General features: G+C 35.0%; 1 protein-coding gene across 4 annotated transcripts in view; it reads right to left on the reverse strand.

Annotated features, from left to right (window-relative positions):
- MRTFB (myocardin related transcription factor B) overlaps nucleotides 1-20,366 on the reverse strand; it is a 155,210-nt gene that overhangs the window by 33,114 nt on the left and 101,730 nt on the right. For all 4 annotated transcript variants that reach the window (XM_044659148.1, XM_044659157.1, XM_044659132.1 and 1 more), the window contains exon 8: nucleotides 479-726. In XM_044659148.1, coding sequence (XP_044515083.1) covers nucleotides 479-726 — 248 coding nt within the window. The remainder of the gene's footprint in view (nucleotides 1-478; nucleotides 727-20,366) is intronic.

Genomic DNA, 20,366 nt, shown 5'->3' on the forward strand with positions numbered 1-20,366 from the left:
ACGTAGCCCTTACTGCTTTTCTGCCATAGAACTGATAACTTAGTATTGATTATAAGATAAGGACTAAAAGTAAGGAGTTAACAAACAAACAAACCAAAAACCTTTTCAACAAATTATATACTGTATTGTATTATTTGCTATTGTTTCATTTTTAACAGTCTTGTCTCAATGGTAATTTCCTTTAAGAGATTGTGTTTATATTTTCATGCCCCTCATATCACACCTAGTACTGTTCTGAACACATAGTAGATACTCAATTAGCTACTTCTATTCTGTAGAATGCAAAGTTATATTACCAAATGCAGATTTAGGCCCTCAACTATTGACACTTTAAGTTACTTATGGGTTTTTAAGCCATGAGGGAATAAGCATCAGAGAAGAGCATTAAATAACTCTAAGTCTCTAGGAACATGTTTTCTCAGTCAAACAATACATATATATATCTCAGCTAACAAAATATGGACAAAATCTTCCATACTTAAGTGGTGCAGGTAGAATAGTCTGGTAGTTGTAGTGTTGTTGTTGTTGGCTCAGGATCTGTAGCTGCAGGAAAAGCTGCTGTTGTTGTAGCAAACGGGCATAGTTGGAGTCCATCTGTGGCTCGTTCTTCTCACCTTTCTGATCTGGTGGGATATACTGATGGTACTTCAACTTCTTAACCCGTGGTTTGGGATCTTTACATTTCTTGCTTCGGTGCTTGTCATTTGGATTCTTAGGATGACTTTGCTATTTAGAGAAAGAAAGGAAACAACAAAAGTTTCACAGATGACATTATACTAAAATCTATTCTTTTACCTGTCTAATTTTAAACCATCAAATAAAGGATCAGGGCATTTACTTGTGAGAAAAATGGAAATTAGAGAGTCTTTCTGCTTGGTGCCTTTTTCTCTCAAGTTAAAAATGACTGCAATCTGATCATCCTTCTTTTTTTCAACACCTACTTAATGGAACATATCACTTAATATTAACCTGCAAGGTTGTAATCCTCAATGAACTGACTTCATATTTATATTACTTTAAAAGATAGATCATGGAATTATTATCATGGCATTATCACTAAAGATATGCTTATTCAATACTTTATGGGAAGTTAGCCACCATAGCACCAAAGCTTCTGATTATTAAATGAATGCAATTCAAATTCCCAACAACAGTTGCTGGCAATTTACATCAAGTAAAATTTAATAGGACTAATGATAGATTATATTGAGATGTGTAAGACCATGTTCACACTAGGAATAATAGGTATGGTTTTATGTCTCTCACACCTACTTAGAACCTCAATTCATTCTTTATCTTCCTTTTACATAATTCTGCAGAGAAAAGGGTATCTATTTTTTAAGATAACAAAGGTAAAAATATGTTATATTAATCATAGATTGCTAATTTGCATATTGAAGAAAACAAAGAATGATTATATATATGAATGACCACCCAAAGAGTGGTCAAGTCAGTGTACCAAAACCTGAACTACTTGCATATTTTTCCATTACTAAATCTGTTTATTCAAGTCCCATAATATCTGCTGTCAAAAATATATGACTTGTTCCTAGGAAGCAGTATTTTCATCCTCATTATGATAACTGCAACCTGACTGTAAATCACACATTCTAAATTGCATTTAATTATTGAATACCTACAGATTGTATATCATTATTTCTATTCAAATGTCTCATGTACAGTAAATCACAACTAATCTGTTTTCCTTACTTCGTATCACTGTAATGAGTTTTTTCCCCCTAAAGCAGCTAAATCTCAAAACCAAACTGTGATGTTTATGTGTTTTTTGAAAAAAGTTTACTAGACAAGAAATTATATGAATCTAATAGCCAGCAATAATGGTATGAATTAGTAAAGACAGGACACTCTACTGAAATAACTGTTGTACTTGTGTCTCCTTTTTCTCACACAGAACTTTGCTTTATTTTAAAATCACTGACCTGATTTAGATTAAGATATATTATACTTGGTAAGAAATATATATATTCTAGTAATAATTGAAAATTCCATATTGCTTTATTGTTTTGCAATGCATTTTGCATATATTATCTCATTGAGATAGTGTTTTAAAATAAATTTTTATTAATCATTTTGTGTTTTTTATGTAACTAAAATTTCTCCCAACATCCCTCCTCCCCTGCCCCTGGAAGCCATCCCATATAACAAGTGCCATTTTTAGCAAACTTATCAATACAATGAAAAAGTCTGAACATGTATACAATATATTCACCTGGAGAACTCCCACCTTTGGCAAAGGAGTGTGATGGGGATGTCTTTTCATATCTCTTCTTTGAAGCCATGCTTTGTAATTTTGCAACATTCACATTTGATTTCATACTTGTTTTTTCCGTTTACACTGTTGTGGTCACTGTGTTTATTTTCTTTGTTCTGCTTACTTATATAAGATCATATGAATCTTTCCATGCTTCTCTGTACCATTTATTTATTATATCACAGAAGATTCCATTACATACACGAACCACAACATTTAGCCATTCTCCATCAATGGGTATCTATTTTGTTTCTAATTCTCTATCACAAAAAAAAAATGCTGCTATAAATACTTTGATGTATATGGAGGCTATTCTCCCTATCATTGGTCTCCTGGGGGTACAAGCCTAGTAGAATCTCTGGATCACATATGAACATTTTAATCTCTTCATTTGCATGATGCCAAACTGTTTTCCAAAATGATTGTCAGGGGGCGGAGTCAAGATGGCAGATTAGAAGCACCAGAAGCTGAATCCTCTGTGACTATCTTCCCATACCAATAAAAAATAAGTGCTTCAAAAAAAGACAGAAATCCAAACCCAACAAGACAGAGCCACAGGACTCTCCTACTCGAAACAACCTGAAAGGTACACAGAGAAAGTTGAATTCTAGGGTATGAGGGAAAGACCTGATACCCACCTGACACCCCTCCCCAACATATTGAATGAATTGAGACCAGCATTAGGACCTGGGCTGACTGTGGGATTCCAGAGCAAAGGCTGCAACCAGGACTGAGTACCTTGGTGCTGTCACTCAAAGCTCAGGGCTCTGACTGAGGCTGGCAGAGAAGAGCAGAGGGGAGGGCCAGCTGGTACTACCTTCCACCTCCACACCTTCACCTTCAGCCTCTGCAGGCACCTGGAGAAGATTTGGCCACAGGACAGATTAGCTCAGCAGGTCAGCTCAATGGGTCTAATCTAGTATATAAGCAGAGGAGAGAAGAAGCCCCTTCAGAGCAGAAAAGCTCAAACTCACAAGACTCAGCAAACAAACAGAGAAGCAAGCGTACAGCCCATAGGGAAGGGAAAAGAAGAAAAAAATATGAGTAAACAATAGAAGAAAAAAAATTATGAGTGAAAGCTTCTATTCTGATAAAAGACAAAGAACTGATAGAACAGAGGAGTGTGCAAAGGAAATTTATCCTCCCCCCCTTTCTGGGGTCGCACAGCTACCTGCATACCTGGCATGAGTTTGACCCAGAGGCGAATATTGTATGAAGGAAAACATTGAGTAGATTGGGTCACAAGGATAGAATGGCAGCTGGAAAAAGGCAGCAAGAGTCAAGAGATCACGAGACAGGGGGAAGGGTGGATGTTCACTGCACTTCTCCCTGGATTAGCCCCCCTGGACAGCCCAGGCAAAAATAGGAAGCCACAGTTGGCTCCCAAGATGTGAAGTGTGAGAGTTAGTGAGCGAAAAAAAGATTGATAAACTGAGGCAATAGTGGATTTTGCTCTCTTCTCTTCCGTGTTTGTGGCTGTCTGGACTTCCTTGTAAGTGTAGCTAGGGGGCCCTAATGGAAGCCACAGAATAGCAAACTAAATGGAGAAACAAGTAAAGTAACATATATCTCTCTTCTATTTTTCCATCTTTTCCCCTACTACTTTTTATTTTTATTTTTTATAAACCCTTACTTTCTGTCTTGGAGTCAATATTGGGTATTGGCTCCAAGGCAGAAGAGTGGTAAGGGTAGGCAATGGGGGTCAAGTGACTTGCCCAGGGTCACACAGCTAAGTGTCTGAGGTCAGATTTGAACCAAGGACCTCCCATCTCTAGGCCTGGCTCTCAATCCACTGAGCTACCCAGCTGCTCCCCCTCTACTACTTTTTTTTTTTATTAAACATTTATTAATATTCATTTTTAACCTGTTTACATACTTTATGCCCCTACTTTCCCCTTCACCCCCAGCTCTCCCCCCACCCATGGCTGACGCACATTTCCACTGGTTGTAACATGTGTCCTTGTTCAGGGCCTATTTCCATATTGTTGTTCATTGCATTGGTGTGGTCGTTTCGAGTCCACATCCCCAATCATGTCCGCCTCAGCCCAGGCATTCAAACAATTGTTTATCTTCTATGTTTCCTCTCCTGCAGTTCTTCCTCTGAATGTGGGTAGCATTTTTTACCATAAATCCCTCAGAGCTGTCTTGTCTCATTTGCATTGTTGCTGGTACAGAAGCCCATTACATTCGATTTTACCATAGTATATCAGTCTCTGTGTACAATGTTCTTCTGGTTCTGTTCCTTTCACTCTGCATCAGTTCCTGGAGGTCTTTCCAATTCACATGGAATTCCTCCAGTTTATTATTCCTTTTAGCTCAATAGTATTCCATCACCAGCATATACCACAATTTGTTCAGCCATTCCCCAATTGATGGACATACCATACCCTCCTTTTCCAGTTCTTCCCTCTACTACTTTTGATTTAATAAAATGATTAATTTATGGTCAATTTCATAATTATCCCTCTTACAGAAGGAACAAGGAACATCAAACAAAACCTAAAAAAATCCAGCGAATTGGACTCAGGCTTTGAAAGAGCTCAAAAAATCATTGAAAAACAAATAAGACAGGTTGAAGAAAATTGGGAAAAGGAGAATTAAAAAAAGCAAAATAGATCATCTGGAAACAAAGGCACATGAACTAAAACAAGGGAAATAGGTCCTTAAAAGCCAGAATTAAATTAATAATTAGTAAGGGCACATGGACAGACAAATAAAAAACTAATTGGAAATTAAATAATATAATTTTCCAAAACCAGTTAAAGAAGAAATCATAGAAACAATCAATAATGTCATTGAAGGCAATGACAATGATGAGACACCCTACCAAACTCTGTGGGATGCAGCTAAGGTAGTACTCAGGGGGAAATTTATATCCTTCAGTGCATGTATTAACAAATTAAAAATCCCCAGCTAAAGACCAAATTAGAGATTATAAAAATTAAAGGAGAAATAATAAAATTGAAAGTAAAAGAAGTATTGAATTAATAAATAAGACTGGGAGCTGGTAATTTGAAAAAACAAACAAAACTGACAAAGTACTGGTCAATCTAATTTAAAAAAGGAAAGAAGAAAACCAAATCATCAGCATCAAAGATGAAAAGGGAGACTTCACCTCTAAAGAAGAGGAAATCAAGGCAATCATTAAAAACTATTTTGCCCAATTATATGGCAATAAATATAGCAATCTCAGTGATATGAATATTTACAAAAATATAAATTGCCTAGATTAACAGTAGAAGAAACAAAATACTTAAATAATCCCATATCAGAAAAAGAAATTGAGGGGGGCAGCTGGGTAGCTCAGTGGATTGAGAGCCAGGCCTAGAGACGGGAGGTTCTAGGTTCAAATCCGGCCTCAGGCACTTCCCAGCTGTGTGACCCTGGGCAAGTCACTTGACCCCCATTGCCCACCCTTACCACTCTTCCACCTATAAGTCAATACACAGAAGTTAAGGGTTTAAAATAAAAATAATAATAAAAAAAAAGAAATTGAACAAGCCATCAAAGAATTCCCTAAGAAAAAAATCCCCAGGACCAGATGGATTCACAAGTGAATTCTATCAAACATTCAAAGAACAACTAATATCAATAAGCTAACAAACAAAAACCACATGATTATCTCAATAGATGCTGAAAAAGCCTTTGACAAAATACAACATCCATTCCTATTGAAAACACTAGAAAGTATAGGAATAGAAGGACCTTTCCTAAAAATAATAAACGGTATATATCTAAAACCACCAACAAGCATCATATGCAATGGGGATAAATTAGAAGCATTTCCAATAAGATAAGGCATGAAACAAGGATGCCCACTATCACCTCTATTATTTAACATTGTACTAGAAACACTAGCAGTAGCAATTAGAGAAGAAAAAGAAATTGAGTATATTAAAATAGGGAATGAGGAGACTAAGCTATCACTCTTTGCGGATGATATGATGGTCTACTTAAAAAATCCTACAGAATCAACTAAAAAGCTAGTAGAAATAATCAACAACTTTAGCAAAGTTGCAGGATACAAAATAAATGCACATAAATCATCAGCATTTCTATATATTTCCAACATATCACAGAAGCAAGTTAGAAAGAGAAACACCATTTAAAATCACCCTAGACAATATAAAATACTTAGGAATCGATCTACCAAAACAAACACAGGAATTATATTAATACAACTACAAAACACTTTCCAAACAATTAAAACTAGATCTAAACAATTAGAAAAACATTGAGTGCTCATGGGTAGGATGAGCTAACATAATAAAAATGACCATTCTACCCAAATTAATTTACTTATTGAGTGCCATATGTATCAAACTACCAAATTTTTTTTACTGAATTAGAAAAAACTAATCAGAAAATTTTTCTAAAAAAATAAGATATTTAAATTAAAAAAAAAAAAGCCAGAATTGACCAGCTCGCAAATGAGGTAAAAAAATTAAAAGATGAAAAGAATGACTTGAAAAGAAAAGTAGATCAAAAAGAAAAGGAGGATCAAAAAATCATGGATGCAATTCAGACTTTAAAAATTAGAATTGAACAATTTTAGAAGCTAATGACTTCATGAAGCATTAAGAATCTATAAAACAAAATCAAAAGAATGAAAAAAGGAAGAAAATATGAAACTGACTGATCATAAAAACAGATCCAGGAGAGACAATTTAAGAACTATTGGACTATCAGAAGGCCATGACCAAAAAAAAAAACCCTAGACATCACATTACAGGAAATTCTTCAAGAAAACTGCCCTGATATCCTTGAACAAGAGGGTAAAATAGAGATTGAAAGAATCCAAAGATCACCTCCTCAATTAAATCCCTACATGACAATTCCTAGGAACATTCTAGCCAAGTTCAAGAGCTATCAGTCCAAGGGGAAAATACTACAAGAAGCTAGAAAGAAATAATTCAGATATTATGGAGTCCTAGTCAGGATCACATAGGATCTGGCAGCCTCCACCCTATAGGACTGAAAGGCTTGGAATATGATATTCTGGAAGGCAAGGGAACTGGTTCTACAACCAAGAATCAACTACCCAGCAAAATTGAATATACTCTTTCAGAGGAAAGTATGGTCATATAATAAAATAGAAGACTTCCAGGCATTCCTGAAGAAAAGACTAGATTTAAACAGAAAATTTGAGGCCCAAATACAAAACAATTTTGTCAATTCGCAACTTGGCCAATAATGTACTAGTGGGCTCATCTTCTCATTACAACTCTATCATGACTATTCCCATCTCTGCAAATTTGCATTCTTTGCCTCTGAGGTTGTTTTGATTTGTACTTATTATTAATGATATAGATAATTCTTCTGTATGACCATGTTTGTAATTTTTTATCTTGGATACAAATCTTATCTAAGAAACTTGATATAAAGGGTTTTTTCCCCCAATTGACTGCTTCCCTTTTTGTCTTAGGTACATTAATTTTGCTTTTGTAGAAGCTTTTTCATAAACCAAAGTCATCAAATCTATCTTTTTGATTGATAATTGCTAGTATTTATATTATACCTACTATGTGTGAGACACTGTGACACTGTGCTATATGCTTTATAAATATTATTTTATCTTCACAACAATCCTGTGGGGCAGAATGCTATTATTAACTCCAATTAAAGTTGAGTAAATTGAAGCAAACAGAGGTTAAATGGCTCTCCCAAGGTATATGTTACATACATTTTCAAATAAAAAATCTGTTTTCCCCATTAGATTTGAACTCATAGTAAAACAAATTCTACAACTCCCTGCAACTTTCCTTTTCCTTTTCTGTTGAGCATACTATCACCTGTCCCACTTACCCAGGAGTCATCTTTGCCTTTTTCTCCTACCTCTCTTTGATTCTACCTTCACAATATCTCTGATATTCACCCTTTTCTCACTGGATGAGGGCTGCCTCTTGCTTGGACCATTGCAGTAGTCTCCAAATTGGTCTTCCTGAATCTTGCTTTTCTCCTTTCTAATTCATCCTTCACATAGCTACCAAAATGACCTTCCTAGGGCACTGATATTTACTAACTCAAATTTCTTTAGTGGTTCCTTTTTGCTTTTAGGATGAAATACAAACTCCTTAGCCTGCTATTTTAAGGTTTTCTGCCATCTGGCTTTCAGTTAACCTTTACGAAAATTTTTGTCATATTATTCTTCCTTTACATACTCTATATTCTAGCCAAATTATACTACTATATATACTAGTTCTCAACATTCTATCTCCAGTCTCTTTTGTTGGCCTTGAATCCACTCTCTTCTTAGGTCTACCTCTTTCAGAAGTCTTACTTTTATTCAAGGCTTAGTTCAAATGTAACTTCCTCCATGAATTCTTTCCTGAAACTCTGGGCTATCAATGTCTCCCCTCCCCCACCCCCAAAGACTTTTGTATATGTTCTATTCCCTTAAGTAGAATCTAAGCTCCTTGAGGACAAGGATAGTTTTTGTTCTTGTCTTTCTACCTCTAGTGTCTAGAACACAGACTAGGGATGACAGTGCCCAAGGATCTTGTGAGTATAAAGACAGGGCAGATGTTTAGGCCTGGTGGTTTTCCATCTCACTCAAAAGAATAGAGTTGGAAACCTTTTTTCATCCAGACTGAAGGAAATCAAGCAAGTCAAATAGCATCTCAGTAGCCTTGGGAGAGGGTGAAAGGCAATCTACTGGTAGGTTTTCCCTGAGAAAATAGAAAGAAATCTGGTTGGTGATATTAATACTAAAATTTCTGTGCTGATTAGAATGAAACAATGTTTTTACCCAATAGTTTCCCATAATTAACTTTTTCAATTGTCCAAGTATCTCAGCCATTAAAAATAACATTTAAAAATTAACTTTTAATTTATTTTCAAAGATCAGCCTTCTTTCTCTCTTATCCCCCCATCTTCAATTGAGAAAGCAAAAAATAAAACAAAACAAAAAAACTACCAATGTTACAAACCTACTGTTTGGCAAAACAAAATTCCTCATTGACTGTCTAAAAAATTGTCTCATGTGCATGACGTTACTTTTCAGTGGGCAGCATGTTTCATCATGAGAACTTAGTAACTGAGGTTTGTTATTTTGTTGATCAGAGTTCCCAAGTTTTCATATATATATATATATATATATATATATATATATATATGATGTTTTAATTAGCCAAGATTCATCTTCTCACCAGCCCCCACCAACTGAATTGAGAACCCAAGAAAAATAAAACCCATTACACCTGTAGAGTCAACCTAAATCAAATGTCTATATCGACCATGTCCCTAAATATCTGTCTTATTCTGCAAATCCTTCATCTCTCTATCAGGAGTTTGGTAGCATGTTTCATTATCAGTCCTCCGGAATCTTGGTTGGTCATTATTCTAATAAAAATTCAGCACAATAGTATTCTATCCCATTTATATACTATGATTTGTTTATCTATTCTTCAAAATATATGCATTCCCTCAGATTCCTATTCTTTGCCATTTCAAAAAGAGCTATATTTTTGTATATCCTTAGAATTTGTGATTCCAGTTAAAACATTTCTCTTTTAATTTGTCATAATCTCCCTTATTCCCATGCTGTCCTCCTTACCCTTTCCCTCTTTTTACTGTCGAGGAAAATGTATTTCTGAACTCAACTGTGTATTTGTTTCCCCTTTGACTAGTCAAGGTGAGTGAGGTTCAAGCATCAGCTCTGTTCTGCCCCATCCCCTCCTCGTTCATATTTGTATAGATGTCTACTTGTGCACCCTTAATATGTGATAATTCCCTCTAACCTTCTTTAATATTCCTTGTAATGTATTACTCGTCTCCTCTTTTTCCATTCTTAAGATCATTAAGATATAACTTATCTAACTGGTCTCCCTCTGTGAATACTACAGAGACCACAGAGGACACATATATTATTCTCCCCATATTTAAAAGTAAATAGTTTATTCTGTAATCCATCATTATTTATTCACATTTACATTTTTATTTCTCTTCACTTCTGTGCTTGTATTTCAAGAGTTTCTTTGCAGCTTTGGTCTTTATTAAGAATGCTTGGAAGTCCTCTATTTCATGAAATATCCACCATCCCCCACCCCCAAAACAGTTTATTTATTTTTGGTGAGTAAACTATTCTTGGCTATGAGCCTATTTTTTTTGCCTTCTGAAAGATTATATTCCAAGTTTTCTGCTCCTTTATAAGGTGGCTACTAAATAATGTGTGATCCTGACTGAGACTCTTTGATACTTGAATTCTTTTTTCATGGCTGCTTGCAATATGCTTTTTTTTTCTTTTTTCTTTCTTTCTTTTTTTTTTTTTTAATCTGGAAGGTCTGGATTTGGCTATCTGTGTTCATGGGAGTTTTCATTTTAGGTTTTTTTCAAGAGCCAGCTGGTAGATTCTTATTTTCACTTTACCTTCTGCTTATAATAGATCTGGATAGTTTTATTTTAATATTTTTTCAAATGTGATATTTAGGGTTTTGGGGGATAGTGTTCAATAGTCCAGTGATCCTATTTTTTCTCTACTTTTTTTGCATTAGTTTTTGTTTTTACTCTGACACATCTTACATTTTTTCTATTTTTTAATCTTTGATTTTAATATTTCTTGACTCATGGAATTACTGGCTTCTATTTGGTTCATTTGAATTTTCAGGCAGTTTGTTGTTTTATACTTCTTGTACCAAGCTGTTAACTCCCTTTTTAATTCTTTTTTCCATAGTTCTCATTTTGATCTCCATTTCTCACTTCATTGGTAAAAACATTTAAAAACTCCTTTTCAAATAACTTTTCACAGGTTTCAGGAATTTTAGTTGAGTTTGTTCCCAACTTCTGTTTTTCTGAGGTATTGCTTGTAAATGTTTTGGAGTAATTTTCTTCTTATAGGTTTGTTTTTGCTCTCATAATATATCAGTTTGATGGGATTCTTTTATTGTTTGCTCATTCTTTTAGCCTACCTTCCTGACTTTGGACTTCAGGTTAGAACCAGGTTTTGTACACTTCTACAAGGAAGGGGTAGTCCTATTATATTTTCCTTGGGGTATTGAGTTTTGTGTTACTCCTGGATCTCAGGGACAACTCAGGTTGGAGACTTTCAAGCTTTCAATGTTTTCAAAGTGTTATGATCCAGGGCAAAAGTCTGATTGCTTCTCCCATGATCTGAACTTTGCAAACTCCTGACCTTATTTTTGGGTCTGAGTAAGAGTAAAAGGCTGTTGGACTTCATCTCTCTCAGGCAGCTGGAAACATTTATTTGCTTCGAGCAACAGAAGTTCTAGGCTCCCCTTTGTTCTGAGATTCCTGCCCTGGTTATTCTTCTGCAAGCTAAGTTAGCATTTAGAAGTGAGATTTTTACACTGCACCTAGGGTCTGAGCCATAGCCCTTGCTGCTGTGAAAACTTTCACTTTTCTTGGCACACTGTCTGGGGACTTCCTATCCTAGAACACCATTGCCTGTGAAGGTGCCCTTCTCACTGCACTCTGCATCTGTGACTATGGACAGGATAGTGGGTGACAAAGCTGCCAGTTAGCACCTGTCCCTGTTGTAGTGCTCTGGTGTAGTGCTGAGGCTATTCTGTATGGGTCTGAGGTCTCTTGCCCTAGTGCACAGCCCTTCTCCCTCTACACTAGAATGGTTTACTGTTAGAATGCTCCTGGACCAATCCTATGCTCCTTATGTTAAGCACAGTTGGACAAAGGACTCATTGATACTTTTTTTTTCTGGATTTCCTCATCATTTGGTCTGGTACATTTTCTAGAACTATTAGGATGAGTATATAGAGAGGAATTAATGGAATTCCTATCACTCTATCACCTTTGAGTCTGCCTCTTCTTAGATATTAGAACTGCCTTTAAGTTACACAAAATGGAATTGACATTAAAGCCAGATCAAGCCTTTTGTTTTAACCTTGGTCTGTGGGGGTGGAAGTTCTCAGGCCTGATGGCCAGTGATGCAGGAGGTCATTTGTCTAGGCCTGTGACAGGGATATCTTGGTGTCCTGCCAGGTTTTACTATTGTGGCAGTTTCTGTCCCAGGCTCGGGCAGATATTGGGAGATGAGGAAGGGGGAGGGGCACGGGCCTTTGGTCCCAGGGTCTATCAATGGTTTTGTTAGAAAAGGATCTATTTGGGGGAAAGAAAATGAAATAGTTTTATGTTAATTAATAAGCTGAGTATTTTGGGGGGAAAGCATAAATTTATTGGACAAACATATAAAATTTAGGTTTATTTTTTGCTTTATTGATAGGAAATAGTTTTTATTAAAGACACTCTGTTCTTCCTGGAATCTCTTGGATTACTCTAATTATACTGTTTCCAGTATAGCTAGAAAGCTAAGATGGTATGGTAGGAAGGATAATACACAGTGTTAGAATTCTTGGGTTTAGTTTTCAGTACCAGTACTGTGAAATGTGACCTCAGGATAGTCACAACCTTTTCAAATGTCATTTTCCTCATTTGGAAAATGAGGATTATAAAACATGCACTCCCAATTTCACAGGTCATTTGGAGGATCAAATAAGATCATGTATGTGGAAGTTTTACTTGATACTTATTATAGAAAAAAGCACAGCACAACTAAACCATTTACTTTGCTTTTTTTGTGTGTGTTTTATTGATGCCTTTTTTTTATTAGACATTTATTAATATTCGTTTTTCCTTTTGTTTTAACATTACAGTTATTTCCAGATATCTTTTCCCTTAGTAAGCCTCAACATAGGACAAAGAAAAATAATTAACAAATCTACACAGCATCTATTCTGACAGCATATGCAACAGTCCAAATCTATAGCCCTCCGCTATCTAATGAAAGGAGGAAGGAGCATTTTCTTCTTTTCTCATATCAAGACTGATTTCATACTGATATCTATACATAATGATATTTCTATATCTTCATACATGGACTTCTTTGGTTTCCTTTGAGTATATTCCCTAGAATAAGTTTTCTAGGTCAAAAAGTAGAACAATTTAGTCATTTTTCTCATATAATGATAAACTTTTCCAGAATGGTTAGATTAGTTCACAGTTCCACCAGCAACATACATATATCTGTCTTCCTTTAGCACTTCCGATACTAATTCCATCTTTTGGTGTCTGCAAATTTGAGAGGTATGAAGTAAAATCTCAGGGTTGTTTTTTTCACTTTCTTATTAGTGATTTGGAACATGTTTTTATATGGTTTATAAATTCTTCTGAAAGCTATTCTTTTGGATATCCTAAATAATATTTTGAAAAAAATCCTTTAATTGCTTACCTATTAGAAAATGTTCTTCTTGATCTTGAACTTTTTTAGACCAAATGTGATTTCACTGGTATGGGAAACTCCCAGTGAGAAGTATTCTTGTCTTTATTAATGCAGACTGGCACATGGTGTGAAATTTTCACCTTAAGAGAGGTGCCTGTGGCATTAAAAAGTTAAAATGACTTGCCCAGGGTTACAATGTTCTGACCTAGCATGTATTAGTTGGGATAAATTTAACCCAGGTAGTTTTCCTGATACTATGACTAGCCTTTTAAACATACGAAAATCTATCTTTAGTCTACATTCACCATAAATCTTAGATATCAGACTTTGTCAGAGACAATTCATACAAAGATATTTTCTCAATTTACAGTTTCTAATCTTGTGCTTTGATACATCCTGCATTGATTTTCTTTTTCTATAGCACACAGAACCAAAGAAGTATTATTTAATTTGTGAAATGACTTGCTAGAGAACACCTTTTTTTTTTTTTTTTTTTTTTTTTAAACCCTTACCTTCTGTCTTGGAGTCAATATTGGGTATTGGCTCCAAGGCAGAAGAATGGTAAGGGTAGGCAATGGGGGTCAAGTGACTTGCCCAGGGTCATACAGCTGGGAAGTGTCTGAGGCCAGATTTGAACCTAGGACCTCCCGTCTCTAGGCTTGGCTCTCAATCCACTGAGCTACCCAGCTGCCCTCCAGAGATCACCTTTTTTTTTTTTAAAGCCATAGTATTAGCAAAAATAGAAACAAAGTGGGCTGAAAAGAAATTACAGCATCTGAGGGTAGTGAAATATATTTTGTATGAAATGATAAATATAAGGAATTCAGAGAAACATAAGAAGACTTGAATGAATGGTTACAGAGTTAAGAAAGAAGAACCAATCAACAAAAATCTATTAATTATCAGTTATGTGCTAGGCAACTATGAGAGACTTTTATATAAAACAAAAATGAACCAGATAGCGCAGTTTTAAGGTATTAAGTACCTTAAATATATAAATAATAATACCTTAAAACTGCACTAAGAATTTTGAGATACTGTTTACATGCAAAAAGAATACAGGGATACAATATAATTTGGAGGGGGCACGATCAAGAAAAGTCTCATGCAGAAGGTGGTACTTGAGCTAAGTTTTGAGGGAAACTAGAGATTCTAATAGGTAGGAATGGGAAAGGTGTGCATTTCAAGCTTGGAGGACCATCCTGAGTAAAAGTATGCTAAAAGAGATGGAATATTGTATAAGGAACAGCCAAAAGGCTGGTTTGGCTGGCCAATATAGTACCTGAAAGGGATAATATACAATATTAAGGCTGGAAGCTAGGGGGGAGCTAGATTATGAAGGGCTTTAAAAGATAAACAAGGGAATTTCTATCTGATCCTAGAAGTATTGGGAACCATTAGCTTTTACTGAGTAGTGACTCAGACCTCCTGTGCTGTAGAAAAGTCACTTTGGAAGATGAACTGGATTTGAGAAGAGAGGTGAGACTTGAGGAAGGAAGACCAAATGAAAGGCTACTGATATAGTCTAGATGAGATATGGAGAGGAGTGGTGGTATTGACTCTGGATAACTAGGAGAGTGCTGCCTTAGCCTTCTGAAACAAAACAAAGGGACATTTAATCCTCTTATCTTTGGAATGACCTCTGTGGGGCCATGCTGTCCTGGCCAGTGAATCAGTCAAGGCTGATATGGTCCACTATCATCTAGTTACTGTCAAGCTATACTTTATCCCATTCTTTTATTTACTTTGGCCATATCTTTACTATCCATTATGCTAATGTGTGTTACATATCGTTCTTTCTTAAGAGTGTAAGCTTATAGGATCATAGATTTAGAGATGGAAGGGACCAAGTCCAAGCTCATTTTACAGATGAGGAAACTAAGACTGACTTGTTTAACTTTGTCCAGTCATATAGCTGTTATATGTTAGAGGCAGGAACTCAGGTTTTCCTAACTTTATACTCAGCACTCTTTCATGATAACATACCGTTTCTTTTCCTTTTAGTTTTCTAATGACAAATTCAGTTCAGAATTTTAATTTTAGAGCTTAGCAATTATAAATGCTTGGTATATTTAGTCAATCAAGAATCAAACCTTAGTCTGAGCCATTGCATATATACATGGAAACAGAAAATTTGTACAAGTCATGAAAAAATGCTTTGGGCTTCTTTACCATAAGGAAATGATGATATTAAACTATTCTGAGTATTGAATATCATAAATTGTAAAGTCAACATTTTATATATTACTGATTTTATTTATTAACTTAAAAAAACACAACTACAGTTAAATACTACCACAAAAACAACAGTGAATTAAAATGACTGTCCTTTATTTAGCATTGCATACAAAAGCCAGCATTGTAATAAAGAGTACTTTGCACTGGCCCCTATTCAGAAGTTTGAGAATAAACATCACCTCTGGGATAATTTTCATCATCCTCAGAAGCTTCTCCATTATAATGGCATCTTCTTTCTTGAGATGGGTCAAAGTCCACCAGTTTTACCTGATCCATTTTTTAGTCTCCTCTACTTTTTCTCTTAGGCAGTGACTTTTCCAACAAAGATGAAAGAAACCCATTTTCTAGGAAGTTTACCTTAAATTTAGCTATTAGAATCCCTTTTCCATAAGACGAGTGACAAATTGGTATGCCTTAATCCAGCACACATCTGATATCATCATGTTTGACAATCTGACTGGGATAAGAAGTAATGACTACAGGTAAGTTTAGAGTTTATATTAGTTTCTTTAACGAAACTGGTTATTTCATAAAAATAAAAAGGTCCTGGTGGCATAAACATAGCATTGCCCTTTCTGATCCAAAACAATGATAATATCTTTTGGCTCAAGTTTTGGTTCCTGGTGCCCCTCATCATGGAATATTATTTTCTGACCAAATATTCATGGCCTTGTTAATATGAGCCTCCAGAATCTCTTTCTTTTGAATAATTTTCCTTCCATTACGGGTTAAACATCTCTTTTTGGTGCTGATCTGTTTCCAATCCTTAGATATTCCAAGCAAACTAATTAAATTTGTTGAATCATTCTAGGTCCTATCTGATCAATTCTTATATGCATTCCAATACTTTTTCAATCGGAATAGCACTTGACAGTTCCTTTCTTACTACCATGCCCTTCATATTTATCACAAATAACATTCTTTTGCAAAACCAGTTTTCTTGTTGCCCCATTGTATAAATTTTCTAAGGTCACAGTTCTTAGCATACAGTGATTATTTAACAAATGCTTTTCATTCATTCAGGGTCATAAGAGAGGTGGGTTTTGGTGGGAAGATAATAAGTTCTGTTTTGGACATAAGAGAAGCCAGAGTAATTAAATATAGAAAGAGTCAGCCTTGAATCTAGGAAGTCCAGAGTTCAAATGCCTTTGACCCATGCTGGCTATATGGTCTTAAATAAGTGCTATAGGCAATCTCTGAGATTTAAGTTTCTGAGAAGGTGTTGGCCTGCCTATATACTTAGAGAAGACTTTTTCTCGCCTGAAATTGTCTATATCAGTGGTGTCAAACTCAAATAGAAATGGAGGCCAGTAAATTAATACATAAGGATTCTTATGGACAAATAATGTCTTAATTTTGAAATGCAATATGTTTTATTGTAGTTGGTGATGTGGGGCTATAGATTATGAAAGAGATTAGGGCCAAGTATAATAACAATGCCAAACTTATGGGAGATGATTGTGTATTACACAATGACCACAATATTGTTAAAGAACACAATGTTAGAAGAAAGTTGAATTAAGCTGAATTTGACATTAAAAGATCATTCTCTCTGTCATTTTGCACAACTATTTTTATCCCTTAAAGGGAGGTAGAGAATTTCAGAAAATAATTGTTTTGTAAAAAACAAAAGGTTCAAATAAAGCTTTAGTAATATTAAAAGTTAACCTTAAAAATATTTTGTAAAATTAGAAGGAATCCTCCTACACAATACCTAGTCTAGCCACATGATTTTCTGGATGAGGAAAGAGAATCTTGAAGAGGCTAAGCTGCTTCAGGTAATGTAACTAGTTAATGAAAATAAAGCAAAACTTAGAACAGGAGTGTTAAACAAGTGGCTAGCAAACACTCCTGAGTAAGGTTAGAATCAGCTTAAAATGTAACTGGAAAATATTTAACAAAACAAATAAAAGTACAAAAAATATGAAAAACATTACATTTTCAAACTAAAGCAATATGTGACCCACAAGGATCTGTATGTATGGATTCACAGCCCTATTTCTCTAAAATCATTGGTTTAGAACACAGGTTTCCTGATCCCCATAGCTCAATGCTCTTTCCACTATACTACATTAGATTTTAGGGTAAGGTGAAAATAGATAGTTGAAGATAAGTCAGTCTTTAGAAAGCAGACAGTGGAACATTATAAAGGAATGGCAAAATGTTAGAACACATAAAAAGAAGGCACTTGGTTGAATTAAGAGAACCCAATAAAGTGTATTTTGTCACCCTTTTAATTATTTGTATCAAAGCCTTCATTGGTATGCATGAAAACTATGCTTTTAGGTTCTCTAGCATCTATTTCTAATAAAAATCCATTACTCTGAATAAATATCATCCTATATGTAAACCAAATTCCTGCCCTTTTCAGAGGTAAAGTTAACAACTCATATATAAAAATTAAATACATAAGAATCTGAAAACAAATTTTTTCACTTCTTAATTGTATAATTATTTGGGGAACAATTTGCATTCCTCTTTGACTCCATCATACACTGGTTCTTTTAAATAACAGAAACCATTCAAGTGATATATTTTTCTCTTCTCTTAGTCAAGGGTAAATATGAATGTCTTTTTCAAGACTATAAATAACTTAGCTAAACATTACCCTTACAACAATTGTCTTAAGACAAAAACCACTGTTTTGAATACACATGGCATTATTTCACAAAACACGATTGACAACAGAAATTTAGAAGCACTGAAATATGTATTTTTTTGTTTTTTTAACCCTTACTTTCTGACTTAGAATCAATACTAAGTATTGGTTCTGAGGCAGAAGACTTGCCTATGGTCATACAACTAGGAAGTGTCTGAAGTCACATTTGATCCCAGGATCTCCCATCACCATGCCTGGTCCTTTATCTAAAGAGTCACTTAGCTGGCTCATTAAGTACTTCGATATTATAGAGAATATAAAATGAATTTCCCCTGTGTTTCTTTTAACCATTTTCCCTACACCAAAACATACCTAATAAGCATTTAGATATTGCCAATAAGCTCCCTCAGAACACCTTTATCTAAAAGTGAGATTGACATTGTATTTTTAAATGTTTAAAAATTCACATTGTACCTCCATGCAAAGTAAATGAGCATAATTTGAGTGGCTGAAACAAAGGTATGAAGAGGATCATTAAAATTGAAAAGAAATTTAAAAATTCCAAGGTTAATCCAAACAACAGAAATTAAAGTCACAGTTTAGATTCAGCTATCAAGAGGAACTGAAACAGAGAAAATAAGTAGAACAAACTAAAAAGGAGGAAGCTTTGTTTGCTCAGATCTTTGATGCTTTTGGTTCTCCTTCTATTAGCTATATCTATTCACTTCAATATCTTGGCCTTACGGATTTTAGCATGGTAGGTCACACAGTGGACTAGATATAATTCCCTGATTTAAAACTTTTCTATTCAATCAAGAATTGTACTTAACTGAACTGTGTTTGGGAGGTCTAGTCTTACTTGGAGTACAAACTTTTTTCTGGAATGACTGCAATGCAGGGGAGTGTAGTGTTTCTTTAGGAACAAGGGCCAATGAAACAATTGAGCATAATGTTGGGGAGTTCTAGTCAGAAGGCCCCACGGCTAATGACCCTGAATGACTCAAAAAAGCTGATTTCTCAATCTAGTTTCTCAAAAGGTACTAGAACTAGAGTTACTTTGTTGAAAGACACACCTTTTTCTTCTACTTTCAACACTCTCTAGGTGTCAGGTAGCACATTATGGCAAATCTGATAGTTTTCGCAGTCAGGAAGGCAGACAAAAGGGGATTATTAGTGAGGGGAAATATTGTGAAAAAGTGTGGTTTAAAAAGAATGTTGTATGTTGTAAGTGAATGAGCAATAAAGTTGATAAAATAAAGTTTTGCTATCAGTCATCAGGATAGTAGGAGAAATCATCCAGAATGAAATTCTGAAAACACAAATAGAAGCTGGTCTAAAGAGAAGGATGTGGATACCAACCAACAAATTAAGATTTTAAAAAGACATGTATAGAAGAAAAGAAGTTTTGCTGTTCTTATTTATTACAAGGGTGGGACCTGTTAGGAAGGATTATGTGGGGAGGAATGAATAGTGATAGTGCTGCCAAAAAGAAATGAAATGTCATTGTCCAATTAAGATGAAAAGAAAAAAGGAAATTGAAGAGGCAGAAAAGTAGGTAGCACAGGTACTATCATATTACATTTAATATATATTTGAAAAAACAAGATGTATTAAATATTCACTGTTTCACATTTAATAATTTTTTTATTCTTTTTAGTTGAATAATTTCAAGTTTGTCAGGTTTATAATAAAGTTAAGTATTGAAGATGGAAGCAAAGACAGAGAGATTTGGAAGGAGGGATCTAATGGAGTACCACCTGAGATGTCTGTGCTTGGCCCTATACAGTTTAAAACTTTTATCCATTACTTAGATAAAAACTTAACCACTGTAACTAAATTTCAGAAACTATGAGGCTTGGAGGGAGATGGCACATCGATAAGATTTTGACAAGCAAGGACACTGAGTTAAAATCACTAAGATGAAACACAACAGAGATAAAAGTAGTCTTACACTTACTTGGCTGCTAGGTGATAAGGATTGGACTTGAGTTAGCAGACAAGATTTTGAAGACTGTCTTGGATACTTACACTGTATGATCCTAGATAAATCACTTAAACTCTGTCTT

The sequence above is a fragment of the Gracilinanus agilis genome, chromosome 1, assembly GCF_016433145.1.
Source record: "Gracilinanus agilis isolate LMUSP501 chromosome 1, AgileGrace, whole genome shotgun sequence".
NCBI lineage: Eukaryota > Metazoa > Chordata > Mammalia > Didelphimorphia > Didelphidae > Gracilinanus > Gracilinanus agilis.